Below are 20,276 nucleotides of genomic sequence, written 5' to 3'. Positions count from 1 at the left end.
AGACAAAACCAAGTACAGTACTTCTTCACGCAGCACCAGCCAAGCTATGGTGCTTGCTCTCACAGGAGGCAGTGAAGGCCACCAAGTTGGATGGCTTGAAAAGAGGATGAGACAAATTCATGGAGGAGGAGAGGGCTATCAGGTTGCTGGAACCACAGCAGGGTTTGAAGAATCACATGGAGTCTGAAACATAGGGGCGAGGCAGCCCCTCAACCCTTTAGGGAAATAGGCAGCAGTTACCTCTAGTTGTCTTGTGTCCACTTGGGGTTTTCTGTCCTGTGTTTTATCCATTTGTTGGGTTTGGGTGTTTTACCCCCAGCCCACCCAATTCTCCAACTGATTGTGATCTTTCTGATTTGAATCATAGCCTAAACATTTTGCAATTCCTTCCCCCACCCACTCTGGTTCTGTATCATCAGCAAAATCTAATGTTTTACTGAAGTCATTAATCATAATATTGAACAGTGCTAGATCCAGGACAGAGACATAGACATTTTGGCTGCCAAATGCATTAAAATTAAAATAAGAGGCTCTGGAAACCTGTGCTCTATATAGACTCTTCTGAAAAAAGAAATTCCACTTAAAAGTGTTGCAAGGAGTATCAGTTGCACAACAGAAAGCCACTTATGATCCGATGACACAATAATAATAATAATAATAATAATAATAATAATAATAATTTGTTATTATCATTGTTATCATGATATACTACTAATTAGTATACTACTATTTATACATGTGGGACGTGACAAAATACAGTATCTCCTGTCAGGATACTGCATTCCATTTCTACCCATCGGTCTGCATTCTATGCCCACTGAGCACATTCAGTTCTTATTGGGCTGTTTAGGTCTCTCCACCCCCACAAATGTTTTGTACTTTTGCAAACCTTGGGGCTTCCCTGAGCCTTTTGTTCATGGGTGGCACTGTTTTGGCTACATGAGGACTGGCACTCAGAGATCTGAGGTTGCTGCCAGTATATGATCATGATGGCAGTGCCATCAATTGACATGGTGCTTTGTAGCAGGGGTGGGGAATCAGTGGCCCTCTAGATGTTTTTGGGATTCCCAACTCTCACCAACTCAGCCATTGGCTGTGCTGATGAGAGGCAGAATTCAACAGCATCTGGAGGACAATGAATCCCTCACCCCTTTTCTTATGCAAAGCAACAACAAAAAAGGTCTTTGCCTCAAGGAACATATACTATGCATTTCAGCCACAAGAGGAATAGGAGAGGCAAGGGTTAACAACTAATGACTGTAAACCCATCAAGTTGCACATTCACAGGAATCCGCTCATGTCAATCTCATAACATCAAAGCACAGGAAAGGTTTATATCGTTTATCTTTTACATATTCACAGAAGTAAGATTGCAGGAAAAAAATTCCTCTGTATAATGTGGTCCTCACTCACTAACTACTCTTCATTCAAGCCAGGCCCTTCCTTGAACCATCTAGATGTGTTTTACTAAAGGTGTCCTACAGTGTCTTAAAGCATAGCATAATTTATTTGTCTCTTGCTGTTCCACATTATAAAGCAGAAGATGACAAGGAATAGGTTCAAATGTTTGGGTCGAGTGGAGGTATCTGGACTGTGTTACTTTTATTTCCCTTCAGCTCTACTATTCTGACTCAGTTTGTCAGTTTGTCTCAGTTTGTCAGTTTTGTGCCATTTTTTTCTGGCACAGTTTGTCCTCTTCAATTGCCAAGTTATCACCTCTGCCATGGATTTTCTGGTCAACTAAAACTGATTCAGGCCCACAAACTGATTCATGCCCCCATTGCATGTGACTAGACCAACACTTCTGTCTCGTCCTGGTTTTTATGTTTGCAACTCTCTGTTACCTTGCTAGTTAGCCAAACCCCTCTGTGGACCCATGCTTGGCCCTCAGACACAGAGCTTCTCCTCCTAACATCCTGGAGTCCCACCCCTAACCCCCTCCTGCCTCCCAACCTACCCCCCAACAAACCTGTCAACAAAGTGGTAGAGGATCTCCTTCCCAGGGCAGTGTTCAGCTATCAGCACCAGATAGCGGGGGGTGATGTATGCTTCGTGCAGAGTCATGATGCGATCGTGGTGTAGGCCCTTTAGGATCTCGTATTCCTGCAGGACGCTCTGCTTGCCTTCTGTTTCATAGGGCACAATCTTGGCCATGAATCGCTTGCCCGTGGCATTCTCTTTGCATTCCCGAATCACTCCAAACCGGCCCCTGCACATATATACATGGAGCATGCCAAGTGCATGTCTGGACGCTTGCTAGGCCTGCCTAACAAAAGCTAAGGCACAGTGTACATAGCTTCTGTTACACAGCACTGCACATGTAACCACAGAGTTCAATGGATATGACAACAGTTTTCACATGGTTAAATTACCCAGGATTGGCTGAGACAGAGTGGGCCAAGATTGGCCTGTGGGCTGGAGGTTCCCCATCTGCTTTACAGAGTGAGACTATAAGACTGTGATAGTACAGTTTTGGACAGTACCACTCCAGATCACAGCTGCGAAGGTGTCACATTTTTGAATGCTCCATCTTGTAACAAGTTCATTGCATGTAGTAAGCAAGCACATTAAGAAGAGAGTTTATAACTAAATGTTTCTGACAAGCTAGTTTAGTACATATAAGGTTTTTTAAAAGCATTGGAGGGAACATTCAAAGATATGTGTTGCCCAGCCACAGCAGTATGAAGTAGTGCAATCCAGAATTCTACCACTTTAGTCTACTACTTTAAACTGCATAATGCGTAGAAAGAGCTCTTGAATTTGTTTGACAAGTTTAATCTCCGTCGGCTTAGTTGAAATGAAACAGTTGCCATATGATTCTTGCCATTTTCATGCAATAAACATGGTTGTGTGATTGGGCCTGTGGAGATGAGAGCCGGAGAGTCAAGTGCGTGACTGAAATGTACCACAAGGGAATGGAAGGGGGTTTAGCATCGCTTGGGCACAGAGGAGAAGGAGGGCTTCTGGTGTGGGGTCTAAATCTCTGAAGATACTTTGGAGGCAGCGGACAGGGGCAAAGGAGGCTGCTAATGCTATGGCCACAACATGAGAGCCCTTGGTTATATCCAGGATCAGAGAAGGTCGGTTGCTGCACCCAATGCTGAGAAATTCCTGGTCCAGAAATGGACTAGAGGGAGGCATCATTCTGTGCTGCTTTGCACACTATCTAGGAGAAGGTCTCAGGTTCAGACCCTGACATATTTAGGTGCTGGGCTGGGAACAAGGTTTTCTCCTGTGAACCTGGAGCACTAACAGCTAGATAACAGTGGACCAGAATGACCACTTCATGCACTGGGCTGTCAGCTTCCTATGTCCCTATGAAAGATCTCTTACCTTGCTTTCTCATCCAAGAAGGTGTAGGGTTTTTGAGGGACCCCTTGGCGCAACGACGACTCGTCCTTGGAAGTTGAAGTGAGCCTGCTCTGAGCCCCACTCCCAGGGGTAGTGCTGCGGCTCAGGAAGCGAGTGTGAGAAGGCCCCTCTTCTGGGCTGGGGGTAACTGGCTGGCTGTGTGCACCTTCCGTCGTGCTGGGCGTCCTTGGTGGGATGGAGATGAAAGAGGTGGCCATGTAGGGAACAGCTTTCGGGGAGATGGTCACTGGCGAGTCTGCCGCGGGGGTTGGTAAGGCAGGAGAGATGGGCGAAAACTTGGAGACGGAAGAGCCAGGGGAGGATGCCGCAGCAGGCGAGACCCTGGTGGGCACTGAGGCACTGTGGGTGCTGAGAGAAGATGCTGTTCTGGAAGGCTTCGAGTCTGGCTCTGGAGAGGTGGATGGCGCAACAGCTGGAGGTTCGGAAGACGAGGCCTCCTTGGAGGATGGAACCAGGGCCGCAATTGGGAGCTTGGCCTTCACCGTGGCCAGAGGCTTTTCCTCAGGTTGAGTCACTTTGGGGGCAGCAGGAGCCTTCCCCCCTTGTGCCGGCACTGCCCCCTTGTGCTTCCTGGGAGGGGAGGACGGCAGGGGACCTGTATTTCTGCGCACGGGTTGGGGAGACTGGTCAGTGAGGGTCTGGGTGGATCTGGTGAAAGCGGCTTTCTCCAGGGCAGTTGTACTCTTTTTGGCAGTGAGAGCTGAGAAGGCAGTCTTGGGTTCTGGGAGAGGAGAAGAGGCTGATTTAGGCTCAAAAGTGGAGGGCCTGCCTCTTTTAGAAGGCAAGGGAAAATCTATAGAGGGAACCCCTCTCAGCTACCAAACAGTGGGAAACCCAACTATGACAGAGCCAGCTCAATAAAGGAAATATCCTCCCTACCGAGGGCAGCTGCACCTTGACACCATGAGGTGGGCTTGCAGCCAGAATTTAGGACATGGCTTGTAGAGTACTTGCAAGCACAATGGCTGCATACACACCATTCAGTTTTTGAAGCATACCATATATCTGAAACAAATCCCCCCTCTAAAATCCTGGGAACTGTAATTTGTTAAAGGTCCTGGAGGGGTAAACAACAGCTCCTAGGATTCCTGGTAGTGGTGGGAATGTATTTTCATTGTATGGTGTGTACACAGCCATGGCAACCTATTGGTTGGTTCAGACTGTCAGGACTAAGAGCACCTCCCTTGTCCTCACCTGCACCCTCAATGAAGACCTTCCCCGAGGGGTTGCTATAGGGGCCTTGTCCAGCCTTGTTAGCACAGGCAACACGAAACTTGACCATGCTCGCAACGGGGAGATCTGTCACATTGAAGTAGCAGTCAGCGATGCCTGAACTGACCAACTTCCACTCATGCTCTCCTGGGGCGGGGGAAGAAATACATCAATTAAAGCTATATGCAGTAAATATAACACATCAAAGACCAAACAAAACCAATGCTGAAAATCAGAAACAAAAAAATAAAACCACAGAATGCAGGGGGGGAAATCAAATGAAAACACGGTACAAGAAAAAAAGATTTGGTATCAGACTGAAATGCAGGTAAAGAGAGGATTGATTAGGGCAGGGCAGAGAGCTCCACAAAGCATGGGGAAGAATACAAATAAGACAGGACTGTAAATTGCTTGGTCCCAAACTGTTTTGGGGCTTTGTAGTCATAACCAGGATTTTGAATTAGGAACAGTTAGCCAATGAACAATATTGGAGTCATATGCTCTGATAAGTACCATCCTAGCTACTGAATTCTGCACCAGCTGAAGTTTCTGAACTTCAGAAGTTTCTTTTCTAGAATCGGCTCCATGTAAGGCGTGCAGCATATCTGCTAATCTGGATCATGTTACTAAGACATGTGTGACAGTGGCTGGATATTGCCTCCGGGGGGGGGGGGGGCTCACTGGAAGAGGTTGTGCCTTGCATGAAGACTGAATCTAAACACTCATCTCTACAGAAAGGTGATGAACTCCGCATCTTGTCCTCAGATTTGGACTGAATCTGTAACTGAACTGCATATAATGCAAGAGGATGGGGAAGGGAGACTGCTAGGAAGCAATACTTTTCGGTATTGATGTACCACCAGCTGTTTGGGAATGGGCAGGCAACTAAAGGAGTAGGAATGAGAAGATGGCTGCAAGTTGCACTGTAGCCTTATTAGAAGAATAAAAAATTCTGCACATGCGAACATGGAGGTGGTGGATATGGAGCCCCAGAAGGTCCACAAAGAACCAGGGGAATGCATGTGACGACTAAAGCCTCTGCAAAGGAAAGGGCAGAAAGCAGCTGGCAATATTTTCCACACCCCACCAGTTCATACCATCCATCTTCCGTTCCAGCGTGTATGTGCAGGGTGCCTGAGTATCTGCTGGCCTCCATAGCACCAGGACTGTGTTCCTGTACTTCTGGGGGATTTCTGGGGTGCCTGGTCTCCCAGGAATTTCTGTTAGGAACAGGTTTGAGAAAAGAGAAATGAATGGAAAAGCATGAGATAATAACCAATGAGATATGGGATGGAAGGATCTGTCGATTTCGTTTCTCACAGTTTCTATTTTCCCCCCGTCTTAAATTCAGTTCTCCACATTTTGCAGGAATTTGTGGATTAAAAAAAAAACAAAACTCATGTACCATCATTTCAGTACAAATTTCTCTTGATAAATTTCTGCATGCATTTTTAAAAAAACTAAGGTACACGTATTTACACAAATATCTTCATTTTTATGCATATATTCCTATAATACATGCATTTTTGTAAAGATTATTTGGTTGGAGAACTGCACTTCAAAATTCAGATGAGTGTGAATGTAAAGGGAGAGCTGTTTCAGAATAGGTGAATTTTATAGATTCGGTTGTCAATGCACACTGAATCATATTTCTCTTCCATTGCTACATGAGATATATTGCCGCAACAAGCTCATAGATGTTTGGCTGGGGTGGTGGGGAATCACAGCGCACTCTTTTTCTATCCTTACTTGCTACAGCCAGGGTGCAGGAACTGGTGGCAGTGCCCAGTGCGTTGGTAGCGTTGCATTCATACAAGCCTGCATCCTTCTTGGAGACTTTGGAGATGGTGAGCAGCTGGCGGCCATCTTTACATGCCACAATGTTGAGCACACCCTCTGATACCAGGGTGTTCTTATCTGCAGAGGACAAGAAAACCGATCCGTACAACCACTCTAGGTATATCAATATCGCACACTGCCTTACATCCTCCTCCTGTAGCTTGTGCTCTAATGCATCTTTGACACAGAGTTCATACTCAGTTACTCAAACATGTGAGCTTCATCAGAAGTTGGAGTACCTCTTTTCCTGGCTGAACCCAAGGGGTCCCTATCCCAACAGAGTTCGGCACTTCTGAGTTCCAAGAGAATGTAACCATGTGGATGGCAACCAGTGCAAGGATACACAATTTGCACCATGGTGATGCAGGGGTATGCAGCTAGGTCTGTCAGCATGGACGCCCAAATGGCAGCTCGGTTCTGGGCTTGACCTCTCCTAGCTCTGTGTCTGAACCTGCCTTGGGTGGCATTGCATCATGGCTGTCTGGCAGGATACCTGTTAGGAATCACACACTGGGAAACAACTCGGCAGGTATCAGACTCCACCTTTCTGATCTTGAGAGTCAAGAAACTATATTGCTTCTTCCTGCCCCAACATGCAGACACACACGCTCCTTGTGACACAATGCTTACCTTTCATCCACAGTATGCGAGGGGCAGGGCTGGCTGCAGGAAGGCAGCAGAGTTGCACTGCCTCTCCCTCCAGCAATACCTGGTCCTTCAATTTTATGTGGAAAACTGGAGGGAAGTCTGCGTTGGACAAAGAATAAAAGGGGTAAATCCGAGGCTGCTTCCAAGTACCACACAGATGGTGCTAAAAGGTTTGGCAGGAATACCATCCCCAGCATAGAAATGATCCCCGTAACAGGGCTGGAGAAACACCAGGTCTGGGGGCCAATTGCAGCTCCACAGGACTCTCTGCCTGGCCCTCAGAATTCTACACAATGCCTCTCTCTACAGGCTCCACCCCTTTTCCCCATGCTCCACCCCTCACTGGTCCTGTTCCATTATTTCCTTGAGTGTTTTTGCCTAGCTAGAATGTGTCCCTGAATGGTAATAATGCCTCTTCCTTGCCTGGTCATTTAGAGGTGTGAGGAGTAACCTCTGACTTTTGCATGACTGGAATTTGGCCTGTTCTAAGGAGTCCCACCTCTTCCACTCAGTTTTGCCCCGGCTGTGCTCACCACTGACAAGCAGCCCACGCGGGAATGTGGCCCTCCGGCTGAAAAAGGTTTCCCACCCCTGCCCTATAGAGTGGAGTGGAGAAGACACAAGTTCAGCCCTTCGCCATCACATTTCCCTAGAACGGCCCACTCTAATTGCCCCGGCGGCTGGAACTTTCTAGCATAGCTGAACAGGTGAGAGCAACTCAGGCTTTCATTGGCCAGCTACACCAGGCTGAATTTATCTCAATGGCAGCTCTGGCCCCACACTTCTTCATGGGCATACCTGACTCGCTGAGCACATAGGGTTGACTCATAATGACAACACCGTCCCCTCTCAGGCTGGCAGGAATGTTGGGCTGTGAAGCAACCTTGTCTTTCTTGGATCTGGACAAGCTCCAGCGTTCCCAGCGAGAACCGCGCCGCTGGCTTTCACCAGGACCTGTGAAAATGACAGATATGGGTGGGCTCTTTCTTGCGCAAGCCAAGAGAATCCTGGGAAATGGTTGGGGGGCCTGAGTGACGCAGTGCTTGCTTTAAAGACTGTTTCAAGGCAAATCTAAAAAAATGTAGTATAAACACTGACAACTGGGAAACACTGGCTTGCGAGCGCTCCAGTTGGAGAACAGCCTTTACCAAAGGTGTCATGGGCTTTGTAGACACTCAAACTCAGGACGCAAGGGAGAAACGTGCTAGGAGGAAGGCACGCTTGGCAAATCCACACCGTGATCAACTCCCGCCCGGAAACCAATATCCTCACTGTGGAAGGATGTGTGGGTCCAGAATTGGCCTCCACAGTCACTTACAGACTCATTGTTAAAACCGTCTTTATGGAAGACAATCTTACTCGGCTAAGTGATCGCCAAAGAAGAAGCTTCTACTGAATGTGTGGTGTGCCCAGAGCAGGATTAGTCACTCTCAAATCACACATACTCCTCCACCTCAGCCGTGTTAGCATCCTCTATATTATCCAACTTATTATTCTCTCTTTTTTCTCTCTTCCTTGATCCCCAGTTCCTCCAGCATTTTCCTGAACTTGTACCACAACCAAAAAAGTGGCCAACAACTTGGTGGAACTACAATTTGTAAGCCTCACTCCCTTCCCCACGTTAGAAGTCATGCAGCACTTATAAAGGATGCCTTTAAACATGCCCAGAGGAGCCATGATCCCTCAATGGAGAAACATCAACCATAATACACACACCCGCTTTCCCAGGTGGGAAATGGTTGTAGACCATTGCTCACCGCTGCCTGTGGATGTGTCAGACTGGAAGGACTCTGTGGAAGGGACACTTGCAGACTGGGCTGCCAGCTGGTTCTGCGGGATACCCACTTGACGCAGGTTTTCCCCCTCAGAAGTTGCACGGCGCAGGTGAGAGAGGAAAGGAGCTTTCTTCTCAGGCTGCCTGGTACGGTCACCAGCAGCAGCAGCTGCCTGGTCTTCCTCGCCACGTTGCGAGTGGCTGCGCAGATGCGTGGAGAGGCGCCCCATGGTGGTCCCGATCTTCCTGCGCACAGCCATGACGGGCGACTCACTGGAGCCAGGCTCCGACTGCTGGCTGTCTGAGTCCTTTTTGTCCTTGGGAGCCAGGCCCCCAGACAGCCTGGCTCCCCCTCCTTCCTCCTCCTTGGCCTTCCTCCTCTCGACGGGAGGCGTGCGTCGGAGTCGCATCGACATCCTGCGGATGAAGCCGCCCTCCTTCTCCACTTCATGCAGGTCCTGCACAGAGCGAGAGCGCTCGCCCAGGTGTCGAGAGACCCCAGACTTGGACAGCTCCAGCGGGGCACCCACAGGGCCTGGCCGGTAGATGCCCTCTTCCCGCGGCCCGGCCAGCTGCCGCTCCTCAGACCGGGAGAGCAGCTTGCGGCCCCTGCTGAGGGAGCCTTCCCTGCCTCTCTTGAATTTGGCCTCAAAGACCTCTTCAGAGTCAATGTCCAGGATGTGCTCAGCACTGGAGGAGCGAACTTGGGGGGAGGGTTCCTTGCTGGGGGTCTGCGCAGCCTTCTTGGCAAAGGCAGCAGTGGGGTGGGACTGTGTTGCAGCTGGAAAGGTTTGAGGTATACCTTCTGAGGCAGCCACAGAAGGTTCTGCGGCCTCCCTGTGAGGGACCTGGGATGACTCTCCAGCCAGGCTCTGCATGACATCAGCATAGGCCGAACGCTTGGGGGCCGAGCTGCCTGGGGTGGGTGAGATGGGTGTGCGAGTTGTTGACTCCCTTGGAGAGCCTATGGCTTTCACAGCTTCTGGAGCGTCAGGTTTGGACAATCTCGCCAACGCCTTTTCCTCAGGTCCCCTGGCGGTTGGTCTCCTCAAGCTAGCCCTGCCGATGGGCTTTGTCCCCGCCTCCGCCTCAGGGGTAGGCGGTTTGGAGGGAACCTCGTGTGGCGTGTGGGGCCTGGATTCATTCAGAGCGGAGAGGGACGGCGTCTCTTTCAGCCTCTGGACTTCGGCCTGGGCTAAAGGGATTTCCAGCGGTGCTCCGGAGCGGCGATGCAGGGTGACAGGCTCCCCGTCTCCCTGGCTGAAGGAGCTGCTCTTTTGGAGGAGGCGCCCCTCAGGGGGCATGTGCTGTGGAGCCGTCTCGCTGGAGGCTGCGCGCACCATCTTGTGCCCGGGGGACAGCTGCTTCTCCAGCCTGGGAGGCCTCAAGCCCTTTTTCTCAAGGCCGAGGGTCTCCAGCAGCGGCCCCCGCAAGCCGCTCAGCTTGCCGTCCACGGGGCTGCCGTGCAGCAGGCGCTGCCGCATGACCTCCAGGCGCTGGGTGTATTCTTCCTCTGGCAGCCCGCCCTTCCTGCGGTACAATGTGCCGGGGCTGGGGCTCCGACGGGGCAGCTCCATGGAGGCCGCTTTGGTCAGGCGTTTGCGGGAGTGGGGCTCCGCTTCATCCGAGGGGAGACTGAGCAACAGGGCACTATCGGCAGAGCTGCCGCGGCGCAGCTCCCCCTTACGCGAGGCTTTGTCAGATGCTTCTGGGGAATCCAGGCTGGAGCCTTTCTTCAGGGCCTTCCTGGGGTACTCTGGCCTTTTCTGGGCCTCGCGAGTCTCCTCGTCGGAAGAGCCAGGCTCCTCAGCCTCTGTGGAGCGCTTCCGTGGCAACGTGCCCTTCTGCCTCCTGAAAGAGAGCTCTGCTTCTTCCTTTCTCTTGGGATCCACCACAGCTCCCTGCCCCTCATCATCCTGCCACTCCATCAATGTGCCCTCTTCATCTGCCGGAGCCCCCTCAGGGCTGAGAGGCTCATCATCTGTTGGGATCTCAGTGAGCGACATGCGGGAGCCGGAAAATTCGGGCTGATGGGGCATGGGAATGTAGGGCAACTCCTCTGGGTCATCAGAATCTGAAGAGGAGGACAACACCGAGGTCTCCTTGAGGAGGCGAGGCACAGCAATAGACAAGTGGCTGGATGTGTCCTCTAGGAGCTCAGGAATCGGCCGTGGCACCATGTTGCACTTGTAGCTGATCTGGGAGCGCTGGGGAAAGAAAGCACACGCTGAGGGGAGAATGGGATGGAGCTCAAGCAAAGACCCACAGAGCCTCTGTTCCACCCACACCTCATTTCACAGGCTTGGCTGCCCACCCTCCTTATGAGGCCAGACTGTAGTTTCCATCATCCCTGACCATTGGACACGTTGGTTGACCAACAACATGTGAAGAGCACCATGGAAAATTGTCAGGGTCATATGCACACACAGACACTCACAATTGCACACACACCACTTGTGCTCCACGGCAGCATTTTCTGCACAATGGTGTCCACCTTACCAGCCACCCCCTCCTTAATTTTGCTGCTGGAGGGAATTCACAACTGCAAATCAACCAATCAATAAATTGCCATCATGCTGTCAGGTACCAAGTTTACCTGCCATTTCCGGCGAGATATGAAGAGCTTGAGATGATCTGTACTGATGCTCTTGCCCTTGGCTAATGTCTGAAAGGAAGGGTGGAAGCAGGCAGGGTCAGAAGAACAAGCAGAGCTCTGTAGCCGGGTCAAAACAAAGGCCTATCTAGTCCAGCCTGTTTCCCACAGTGGCCAAAGAGATGCCTCTGGCTCAGGCAGCCGGAAAGAGTTGCTTTTGCTCCCTGCATGTGTGGCAGAAGCCTTTGCTTGAAGGAACCTCTCCCACTTTGAGCTACCAAGATTTTCTCCTGCCTAGAGAAAGGCACCACCACCCAACATGGGCCCCACTTCTCTTTCTAAAGAGGCATCAGAAAATGGACTTACCTTGAACCAGGGGTGTTCCAGGGTCTGATCTGCATTGGGTCTCCTGGGAAGGAAAACAAGAACGAGTCAATATGTAGATACAGCATTCGCTAGCACAGAGGAAAGCTGCGGCTAAAGCCCACACACCCCACACTTCCACACACTGCTCCTCAGCCTGTCCTTTTCCTTTCCTTCTGCTTCCTCCAGCCCACCTCCAATCACTCTCCTCTCTCCCACCAAAAGCAGAATGGCGTCCTCTGATTACTTGCATTCCAATGCTCCTTCTTTCCAGGCTTGAATAAAAGGACTGTGAGAGCATTTCCTTGCTTTCTAGAATGGCTAACAAACCTCACAGCTTAAAAAGTGTGGGATCACTCTTGCACAATCACCTTGTTTTTTTTCCAAGAGGTAGGATTAAAATACGTTACATCAATAAATAATACACTATTCTTGCTTGCTACTACAGTAGACATGGAAGTCAGGGTGAGAGGATCACATGGGAAATCAAAGCTTTTTGGTGGGGTGGGGGTTGTCCCCAAGCATTGTGTGTCTTTCGGCTACTTCAGACAACCTGTTTACTGAGCTGTCATCCTGATTTGCTTAAACAAAGCTTACACAGACAGAGGTTATGCCATGTCTGGTCTTCATTGAGCATTCGTTCCGATCTGTTTGTGGGGAGGTTATACAATAATGATCGTTCATCCTCATTTGCTAGTTTGAGGTTCTTATATCTCCTTAACCATTCATTCGTCCCACACTTTCCAGTGCATATCTCTGTAATTTTCCTAAGTGCAAAAGGTGTGTTAAAGTGGATGTAGTACATGTTGGCCCCTTTGGGCAGTTGTTTTATTGTGTGTGTGTGTGTGTGTGTGTGTGTTCTGCAATATGTTCTTGGCACAATAACAGTCCATTAGAGATTTATTTTGATTTCCTTTGACTTCTGTAATGCTTCCTCAACGCTATCACATTATTGCCACCTGTAGGGGCTATAAGACTACAAAAACTGAACAAAAGTATACCAGAATCCTTGTGGTATAAAAAGTCGCAGGATTTCAGCAGGAAGCCACAGAATCACGTGTGGCCACCCTGAGAGCATCCTGAGCACAAATCATCATCAACACACAATAAAAGGATGTCTGGAGGGGCCCTAGAGCATAATTTTCTCTCTGCAAAGCCCTGGCAGCCTGCTGGTAGGGGAGGCCTGGGACTCTCTTTGGCCCCCACTCTAAGGTGGCTTTTCTTTCTGTGCCTCTGGACACATAGCTTTCCCTTTCTCAGAGAAGGAATAATTTTAGTTGTTTTCCCCCTCTCTCTGCCATGGGGGCAGGGAGTATGTGTGTGGGGAGTCCTCTTTGCATCCCACACAGGTAAATGCCTCTATCTAATCCTCAGGGAGACCCTTAATATACCCTATTACTTACAGGCGATCATTGACCAGTACTTTGATAACAAAGCCTTTAGCCTCTCTCGTCAGTCCTGTGAACATACTCTCCTCAAAAGCCACGTTGTAGTTGCGGATGTTCATGAGTGTGGTCTTGTCGTTCTCACCCACGAACGGGGAGATTCCTGTGAGACTGAGAGAGAGAATAGTCAGAAAATCATGGCTCGCAGGCTTGGGGCAAGCTTTCTGGGTTTCCCATGCCCTTGCATGCAAGGATGTAGTGATGGGGTGAGGAAATTTACTGGGGTAGCTTTTCAAGGTTCCCCAACCCGTAATTCACACCCTGGAGTCAGTAGAGCATGGCTTTCTGGAGAACTGAATGGGAACACTATGTCAAAGCATAGTGGTGGAATTATCTGCTTCCAGGACAAGCAAGAGCCCTGGTATTTCTCATTGTGCCTTCTCTTTACCATAATATGGTAGAGCTGCAAGGGAGATGGGAACAACCTGAACAGTCCTAGCACAGTCCTCCAAGCTGAGGCTTACCATAGATATGTGATTACTCCCACTGGCCTGTAAAGAAAGAACAGACAAAATTTCAGTGCTTTGACAGGACATCTCTAGGAGGAGTTAAGTTATATGATCCAGGTGGTACCTGGATAGATAGATTAAATGGGATGATGGTATCAGGGGTTGAGCTGGTTGAGGTTCTTTCCAACTCAATGATTCTGTGATTGTAAGGTTAGGGTCTGGACAACAGAAGGGCTGTTTCAGTTGTCAGATAAGGTGTGGTGGCTTTTTCTGCAAAATAGATGGTCAAGTAGAAGTGATCTGTTTCTACAGGAGCTATAGGCTGGAGATCCCTCTGCCAGAAGAGAGCCTTTTGGGAAGGGGGCTTACCTTCCCTCTCCCAGTTGTGGAATGTGCTAACTCATATGCCTCTGTTTTTGCTCTCTGCAAGAATACTACATTGCTGGTGGCCCCCCTAACCTGATGAGGGAGAAGCATCTGCTGGTGTGTGTTTAATGCTGTGAAACTCCACCTATGTTCAACTTGTACTGTATGCATGTGAAAATAAACCATATGTCACAAAACAAAAGCAAGCCTTCAGAAATCAAGTTTATGACACACCCCTGGAGTTCTCACTGCTTCGAGCCTTGGGGTGCATGTAACAATAGATAGATTAGATTAGCCCCTGGCTAGCAAATGGTATGGCTCCATGATCAGGGAGTCCAGAGAACCAGGCCATTCTAGGGTCTGCAGTGTTGGATTTGTAACAGTCTTCAAGATCCAACTTAAGGTTGAAACAAATCCACTACAGTAGAATGGGCGATAATGAGCCAGTGCATCATGCTCACATTCTCCAAGTAAGACTTATACAAAAGTGTTTTGCACTGTCTTTAAGGGGAAACAGCATGGGCTGATCTGCAAGAGTCAAGGCAAAACAAGCTGCACAGGGAGCAACCCTGACACCTCACTTGTGCTGACTCTGCCCCATGCAAACCAGCAATTGCAAGCCCAGGTCCAATTGAGTTTGTTCTTCCAATAGGCATCCCACAGTCCCAGAAAAATCTTCTGGACTACAGGTTAAGCAAGGGCCTATCCCAGTAATTCCTCCTCCCTGAAATTGCCCAATACTCAAGTTCAGGAATTCCCCTTTAGCTTTTAATTTCTCCTTTCTGGCGCTCATTTCAGGGATGTGTGTGCACAGGCATACATCATATTGTGCAGGTGCATCTGTTTACCAGACATCGGTGACACCGGAGACTGGACTCTGGCTGACAATCTCGGGGCCCACAAATTCGGGGGTGCCATACTTGCAGTACTGCAGCTCATCCGGAATCAGCTCTTGGGCATTGCCGAAGTCACAGATCCGCACCTGATCGCTGCCGGGTTCAGCCAGCAGCAAGTTTTCAGGCTGTGGGAAAGGAAAGTGGAGAGGTATTAAGGAGGTGCCCCCCTAGAAAAAGCTGCTAAGTAAGCAAAATAATTCACAACTGTGAAACGTGACAGATACTCACCCACAATAGGCACAGATTACAGAAATCATTCCCTTCTCCAGGGGATTCCCTACAGCCAACATTGCATTATTCACACCAGTGAGCTATGCTGTGGCCTTCAGAAAGGTGTCTAGCCCCTTTTCATGTCCACTACTTCCTCAATGCTGTGCATGCTTGTAACTATTTCCAGCAATCTCCTGAATGGAGGAGCGTGTGTGTTTATTGATCCCTTAGTTTTGCACAAATCCAGAGAACTGTACCAGCATGTCACATTAAAATTTTCAACGCCATGCTAATGATCCATCTCCTCCAGGTTACATGGATGGAGATTGGAAAAGCGAACCACAACCTACCCTCCAGAGGTGGCACAACCAGGTATGGCAGGAAGCTTTATCTGAAAAACGCACCCAGCCAGAGGTGAACTAAAAAGTGGCAGGTTCCTTTTCCCCCCTTATAATAATTACAGGGTGGGGGAGCCCAGGCCGTCTCTCTGCCATCAATTCTTCTGGTGAAGTGTGATATCGTAGGTGGGGCGGCATCATTTCTTATCGTGTCCCATAGAATGTGCATACCTCCCGCCCCCATTTTCTTTCATTGTTTTGTGATATGTGTGTCCTAATGGTGAGATTGTGTACAAGGTGTGTCTTCTTCCTGGTGTTATTCCCATTCTGGACCGGGGATGGAGGGGTTCATTCTTTCCTTTTCTCCCTTGTTTGGGGTTCTCTGTATACTATTCTGTACATTTAAGTACTATGTGTGCTGGTTTACATCTTGGTTTGCTTTTATTGTATGGTTCCTGAAAAATCTCAAATGTGTTTCTCAGAATAAAAGAACCAGACCCAATAATTTGTTTTGAGTAAGAGAACAAAACAGAGCTCACAATCCTTTCACACAAAAATCCACTCCTGGTTATCCTCCCACCCTAAAAATGTTTTTTTCCTTCATTTCAGCAGTATAATTAAGGGAGGGATGTGACAGGCACCCATTATCTGCACTTTCCGGAAACAACTGAAGACATTTTTGTTCAGCCAGGCTTTCCCAGCTAGATAAATGGGTCTTTACCACAAGTGTCTACATTATACAGTTTTAGTTTTGTTTTAAATGTGTTTGCTTTTTTGTGTTTTTAACTGTTTCTAATTATCTTTAGTGCACATCGTCTTGAGACAGCTGTTCAGAAGGCAACTGATAAATCAATGATGACAATAATAATTTTGTTGCTGTCATTGTTAAACAATTGGGGAGTCAGAAATCCTTGCCAATCTACATCAAGTCACCCAGAAATCTACTAGTAGATCCCAGTCCACCTTCTGCTCACCCTTACTGTAGTTTTAATAGATTTTATTTATGTGTATAGTTTAAATTCTATCAATGTTTAGTTGTTTTTTTACAGATGTTTTCCTATGTTTTTTATTTTTAATCTGTAAGGTGCCTTGAGTCCCATCAGGGGAAAAGGCAGGGTATAAAACAAACAACAAACAAACAAACAAACAAACAAACAACAACAACATACTATAGATTACAGGTACCTTGAGAACATCACTCTCTATTTAACAAGCATATATTATAAGGGGGGTTCTGCCATCAACCTCAGGTTATTTGGAATTTTTGTTCTCACAAGGCAGTGTGATACCTTTGGCTACCCAAGCTGGTTCTTACTCCATAAGCTTCCCAGAACCTCCTTGCAGCCCATTCATTGGCCCAGTGGAAATCTGGTGGAAAGCCAAGGATGTTAGGGAATTGAAAAGCAAGGGAGACAAGCCTGGGGCCTTCCAATTGTTTCTGCAATACAGGACAGCAGCTCTCGCCAACACATTTCTAGAGCAAAGTCTAATTCCACGGCATCAAAGATCATATTAGTTTAGCCATTCCCTGTCAGGACAGGGCCTGACAGACAACAAAAGGACTGCTGCCCAGGAAGGAAGGAACACCTGCTGAGGGTCTGAGGGTCCTGCTCCTGCCTCTCTCCACCAGGCCTAGGGGGGCGGGGCCTGAAAAAAGAACTGCTGCTGCCCAGCAGAGAGTACTGTTTACATTCTTTTAAACTACTTTTAAACTGCTTTTTAATTGTGTTGTTTTTTTAAAAGTAAATTTTTAAAACTGTTTTTATATGTTGGGGTGCGTTATTCGGCTGTTTCTGTTGATATTTTGATTATGTATTTTGTGTTTTTTATCTTGTAATTTTATCCTGTGAACTCCTCTGAGACCTGTGGATACAGGGTGGTATATAAATTTAATAAAGAATAATAAGGAATAATAATTTTGCTGCACTACACTAGGTTCCTTGGGAAGGACTGGTTGTTAAACTACTCTAGAAATCCTAGTTCTGTGAGGGGAGCAGCCTTAGTAAGCTACATTCCCCTTTGCAGGAAGGACGCCATGGTTGTTTAAAGTGGTATCGTAGTACTTTAAATGTATGATGGGGCCCATGATTTCAGCCTGTACAAAGGAAGAGTTGAATCCCAACCGGGCTAAGCCAAATGCTCAGGGAATACAGATGAGGGCCAAGGCTGACCACAGCAGGACACGCCAGGGAGCACTCACCTTAATGTCAAGGTGCAAGATGCCATGATGGTGGAGGTAGCTGACACCCTCCAGGACCTGCCGCATGTAGCAACGTATCTGCAGGTGAGTAACCCAGCAACAGTCAGAGTAAGGTACAGTCAAACAGAGAGACATCCAATTAGACACACACAGAAGGTGGGATTGGAGCCCAAACCACCAACTTGTCATTGCTATGGAAATCTGCTCGTCCTTGTCTCTGGTACTTGTTTAGCTAGGTTTTTATTTTTAAGATCTATTGCTTTTCAATCATTTTCAAACTCTTATTATTTTACTTTACCTGCTGCTTCACTGCCTATACAGTTGTTTTCTTTTGCTGTGGTTTTTTTATTATTACATGTAAACTAATAGGAAAGCCATACAGGCTGAAAAAGGAGCGTTAGTACATTTTCTAAGAAATGAAGCCCTTCCAGGACAATGAAGATAAGATGGCCTTCAGGGCCTGTTCCCATGACAGCAGCCTGCTCTTACTTCAGATTCGCTCACAGAGGTCTTCCTCGCAATCCGCTCTAGCAGTTCTTCTCCTGTGCAGCTGTATAGTCCGTCAAGGGGAATGTCATGTAAGTAGAGACCCCATCCTGCCAGCTTCTCAAAAGCAGTGTCCACCTAGGAGTACCTCATAACCATTACCAAAAAATAAAACATACATTTTTTAAATGGCCTACTGCACTGGATACTGGGTCTCCCAAGCACCACCAGATCTCCCAAATAGAGGATACAACTCCATGACAATGATGATGGCATTCCTCTTCTCAAAGGCATCATGGAAGTAGACAATGCGTTCGTGGTCCAGCTGAGCTATGATGCCAAGCTCACGGCGTGCTGATTTCTTAGCTTTGGCGCGGCACGGGATGAACTTGGCAGCAAAGGCCAAACCGGAACTCTTCTGGGTCACTCGCCGCACATATGAGAAGGCTCCCCTGAGGAACAGCACAGGTCATCATGAGGCACCACCCAGACCCATTCCTTGCTCTTCCCCTTGTTTTGCTGAGTTATGGTCATCCTGTTTTGACCTTGACCCAGCTGGTCAAGGAAAGAGGTCAGAGGGCATGGCAGAGTGACTTCTCCTGTGAAGAGGGAGGAGTGATGGGGAAGCAAAGGGCCCAGCCCCTGCTGTTTTCTAGTCCTCTCTAGAAAACTTGTTCTAAACCGGAAGGGAGAGGCCTCCAATTAATATATCAATTAAATGCTGGTAAAGCACAGGCTTTTACCAAAGCCGCATGAGAAGCCTCGGTGAAAGGCTCTAATCCCAGAGCAAACTCCCAGGGTTGAGGCTGTGCCACTATCACCAGCAGAGTGTTCTGGAAGCCGGGAGGCTTTGCCACAGTTCAGGGACAAGGTGGTCGTACAGGCAGGTGTCTGCTACATCCTTCCACGTACTTGGGAGTGAGAGGCAATTGCCCCCCTCCCCCCAGGAAGAATCGATTCAGATTAAATCCCCATATGTGAGCAAAGGTGGAAAAGCAGCAAGATGCTGCCACTGCCTTACTGTGTGAGCTTCTGACAACTGCACTGAACCCCAGGTAACAGTAAACTGTACACCAGGGGGACAGACCTGGTCAACCCATGGGTGGACCTGTGTTTGTAAGTCCAGCAAAACTCCTGTGGGCAAGTAGTGCATCCGTTCCTTTGCATGTCAGGGTGACTGACCTGTGGCCCTGCAGACGTTGTTTGACTACAGTTTCCATCACTGACCATGTTGGCTGGGACTGATGGAGCCCAACAACATCTCCATGGTCACAGGTTTCCCATTCCTTTTTAAGGAGCCTTCAAGCCTGAGCCACCTCACACCAAGAGGAAGGCCCAGTATAACCTGCTTTATCTTCCCTGAGGACTCCCTCACCTGCCAATCTCCTCGTGGACATCGTAATATTCAGCCAGGCGACGAGCTGTGTGTGCGGCTTCTTCTGCCCGTGCGGCGTCAGCATCTGGCACAGCTAGAGAGAGCAACCGTGGGAGCAGCAGTGATAGATCAGGGGTATTTGGGGGGGGGGAGCATAAGCAGCACAAGACCATGACTCCTCCTGTCCCCCTTTGACATTCACCTGGGAAGCTTCATCATCCTCATGTAGAGCTGACTCTTATCCTATTGACCCACACTGGTACAATATTATGAGAGGAATAAGGATTGTGCAAATCTTTATGGGTTGTGCAAATCTTTAGTAGGAAGTCCATTATGAGGGACTCCCTTATGGACTTGGGTTTAAATTAGTGGTTCCCAAATCTTTTCACCATGGACCACTGGAAAATTTCAGAGCGTCTTGTTGGAACACTTAATCATTTTTCTGCCTCGTGTAGCAATTATGATGTCTTTCTTATATGTTGTTATTCCATAGAATTCAAACTTTAATACAATAAAATACAAGATGAGAAATAATATAAGCAGTACAAATACAATTAAAAATCAGTATCACTAATGCAATGGGTGCGCCATTCCCCATCTTCAACCACAAATCCACGGACACACCACAGATCACCTGAATGAGTGAATCCCTGGCTTAAACATCATTGGGGAGGGGATGAGCATCCTCATTCACACTCTGGGTGTGCTTC

At 48.2% G+C, this 20,276-nt stretch overlaps 1 protein-coding gene across 6 annotated transcripts in view; it reads right to left on the bottom strand.

Moving 5' to 3' along the window:
- The window catches only part of SPEG (striated muscle enriched protein kinase), a 99,879-nt gene that overhangs the window by 6,393 nt on the left and 73,210 nt on the right, over positions 1-20,276 (bottom strand). For all 6 annotated transcript variants that reach the window (XM_083431928.1, XM_083431927.1, XM_083431932.1 and 3 more), the window contains 17 exons: positions 19,567-19,660; positions 18,443-18,643; positions 18,195-18,255; positions 17,706-17,783; positions 14,910-15,082; positions 13,711-13,737; positions 13,205-13,357; positions 11,805-11,847; positions 11,442-11,510; positions 8,829-11,052; positions 7,870-8,025; positions 7,054-7,170; positions 6,334-6,501; positions 5,682-5,804; positions 4,567-4,731; positions 3,334-4,093; positions 1,970-2,209 (listed from right to left, as the gene is read on the bottom strand). In XM_083431928.1, the coding sequence (XP_083288054.1) occupies positions 1,970-2,209; positions 3,334-4,093; positions 4,567-4,731; positions 5,682-5,804; positions 6,334-6,501; positions 7,054-7,170; positions 7,870-8,025; positions 8,829-11,052; positions 11,442-11,510; positions 11,805-11,847; positions 13,205-13,357; positions 13,711-13,737; positions 14,910-15,082; positions 17,706-17,783; positions 18,195-18,255; positions 18,443-18,643; positions 19,567-19,660 (4,852 nt within the window). The remainder of the gene's footprint in view (positions 1-1,969; positions 2,210-3,333; positions 4,094-4,566; positions 4,732-5,681; positions 5,805-6,333; positions 6,502-7,053; positions 7,171-7,869; positions 8,026-8,828; positions 11,053-11,441; positions 11,511-11,804; positions 11,848-13,204; positions 13,358-13,710; positions 13,738-14,909; positions 15,083-17,705; positions 17,784-18,194; positions 18,256-18,442; positions 18,644-19,566; positions 19,661-20,276) is intronic.

This window comes from Podarcis tiliguerta (assembly GCF_965153285.1).
Source record: "Podarcis tiliguerta genome assembly, chromosome: 1".
Lineage (NCBI taxonomy): Eukaryota > Metazoa > Chordata > Lepidosauria > Squamata > Lacertidae > Podarcis > Podarcis tiliguerta.
This window is presented reverse-complemented; position numbering and strand designations above follow the sequence as displayed.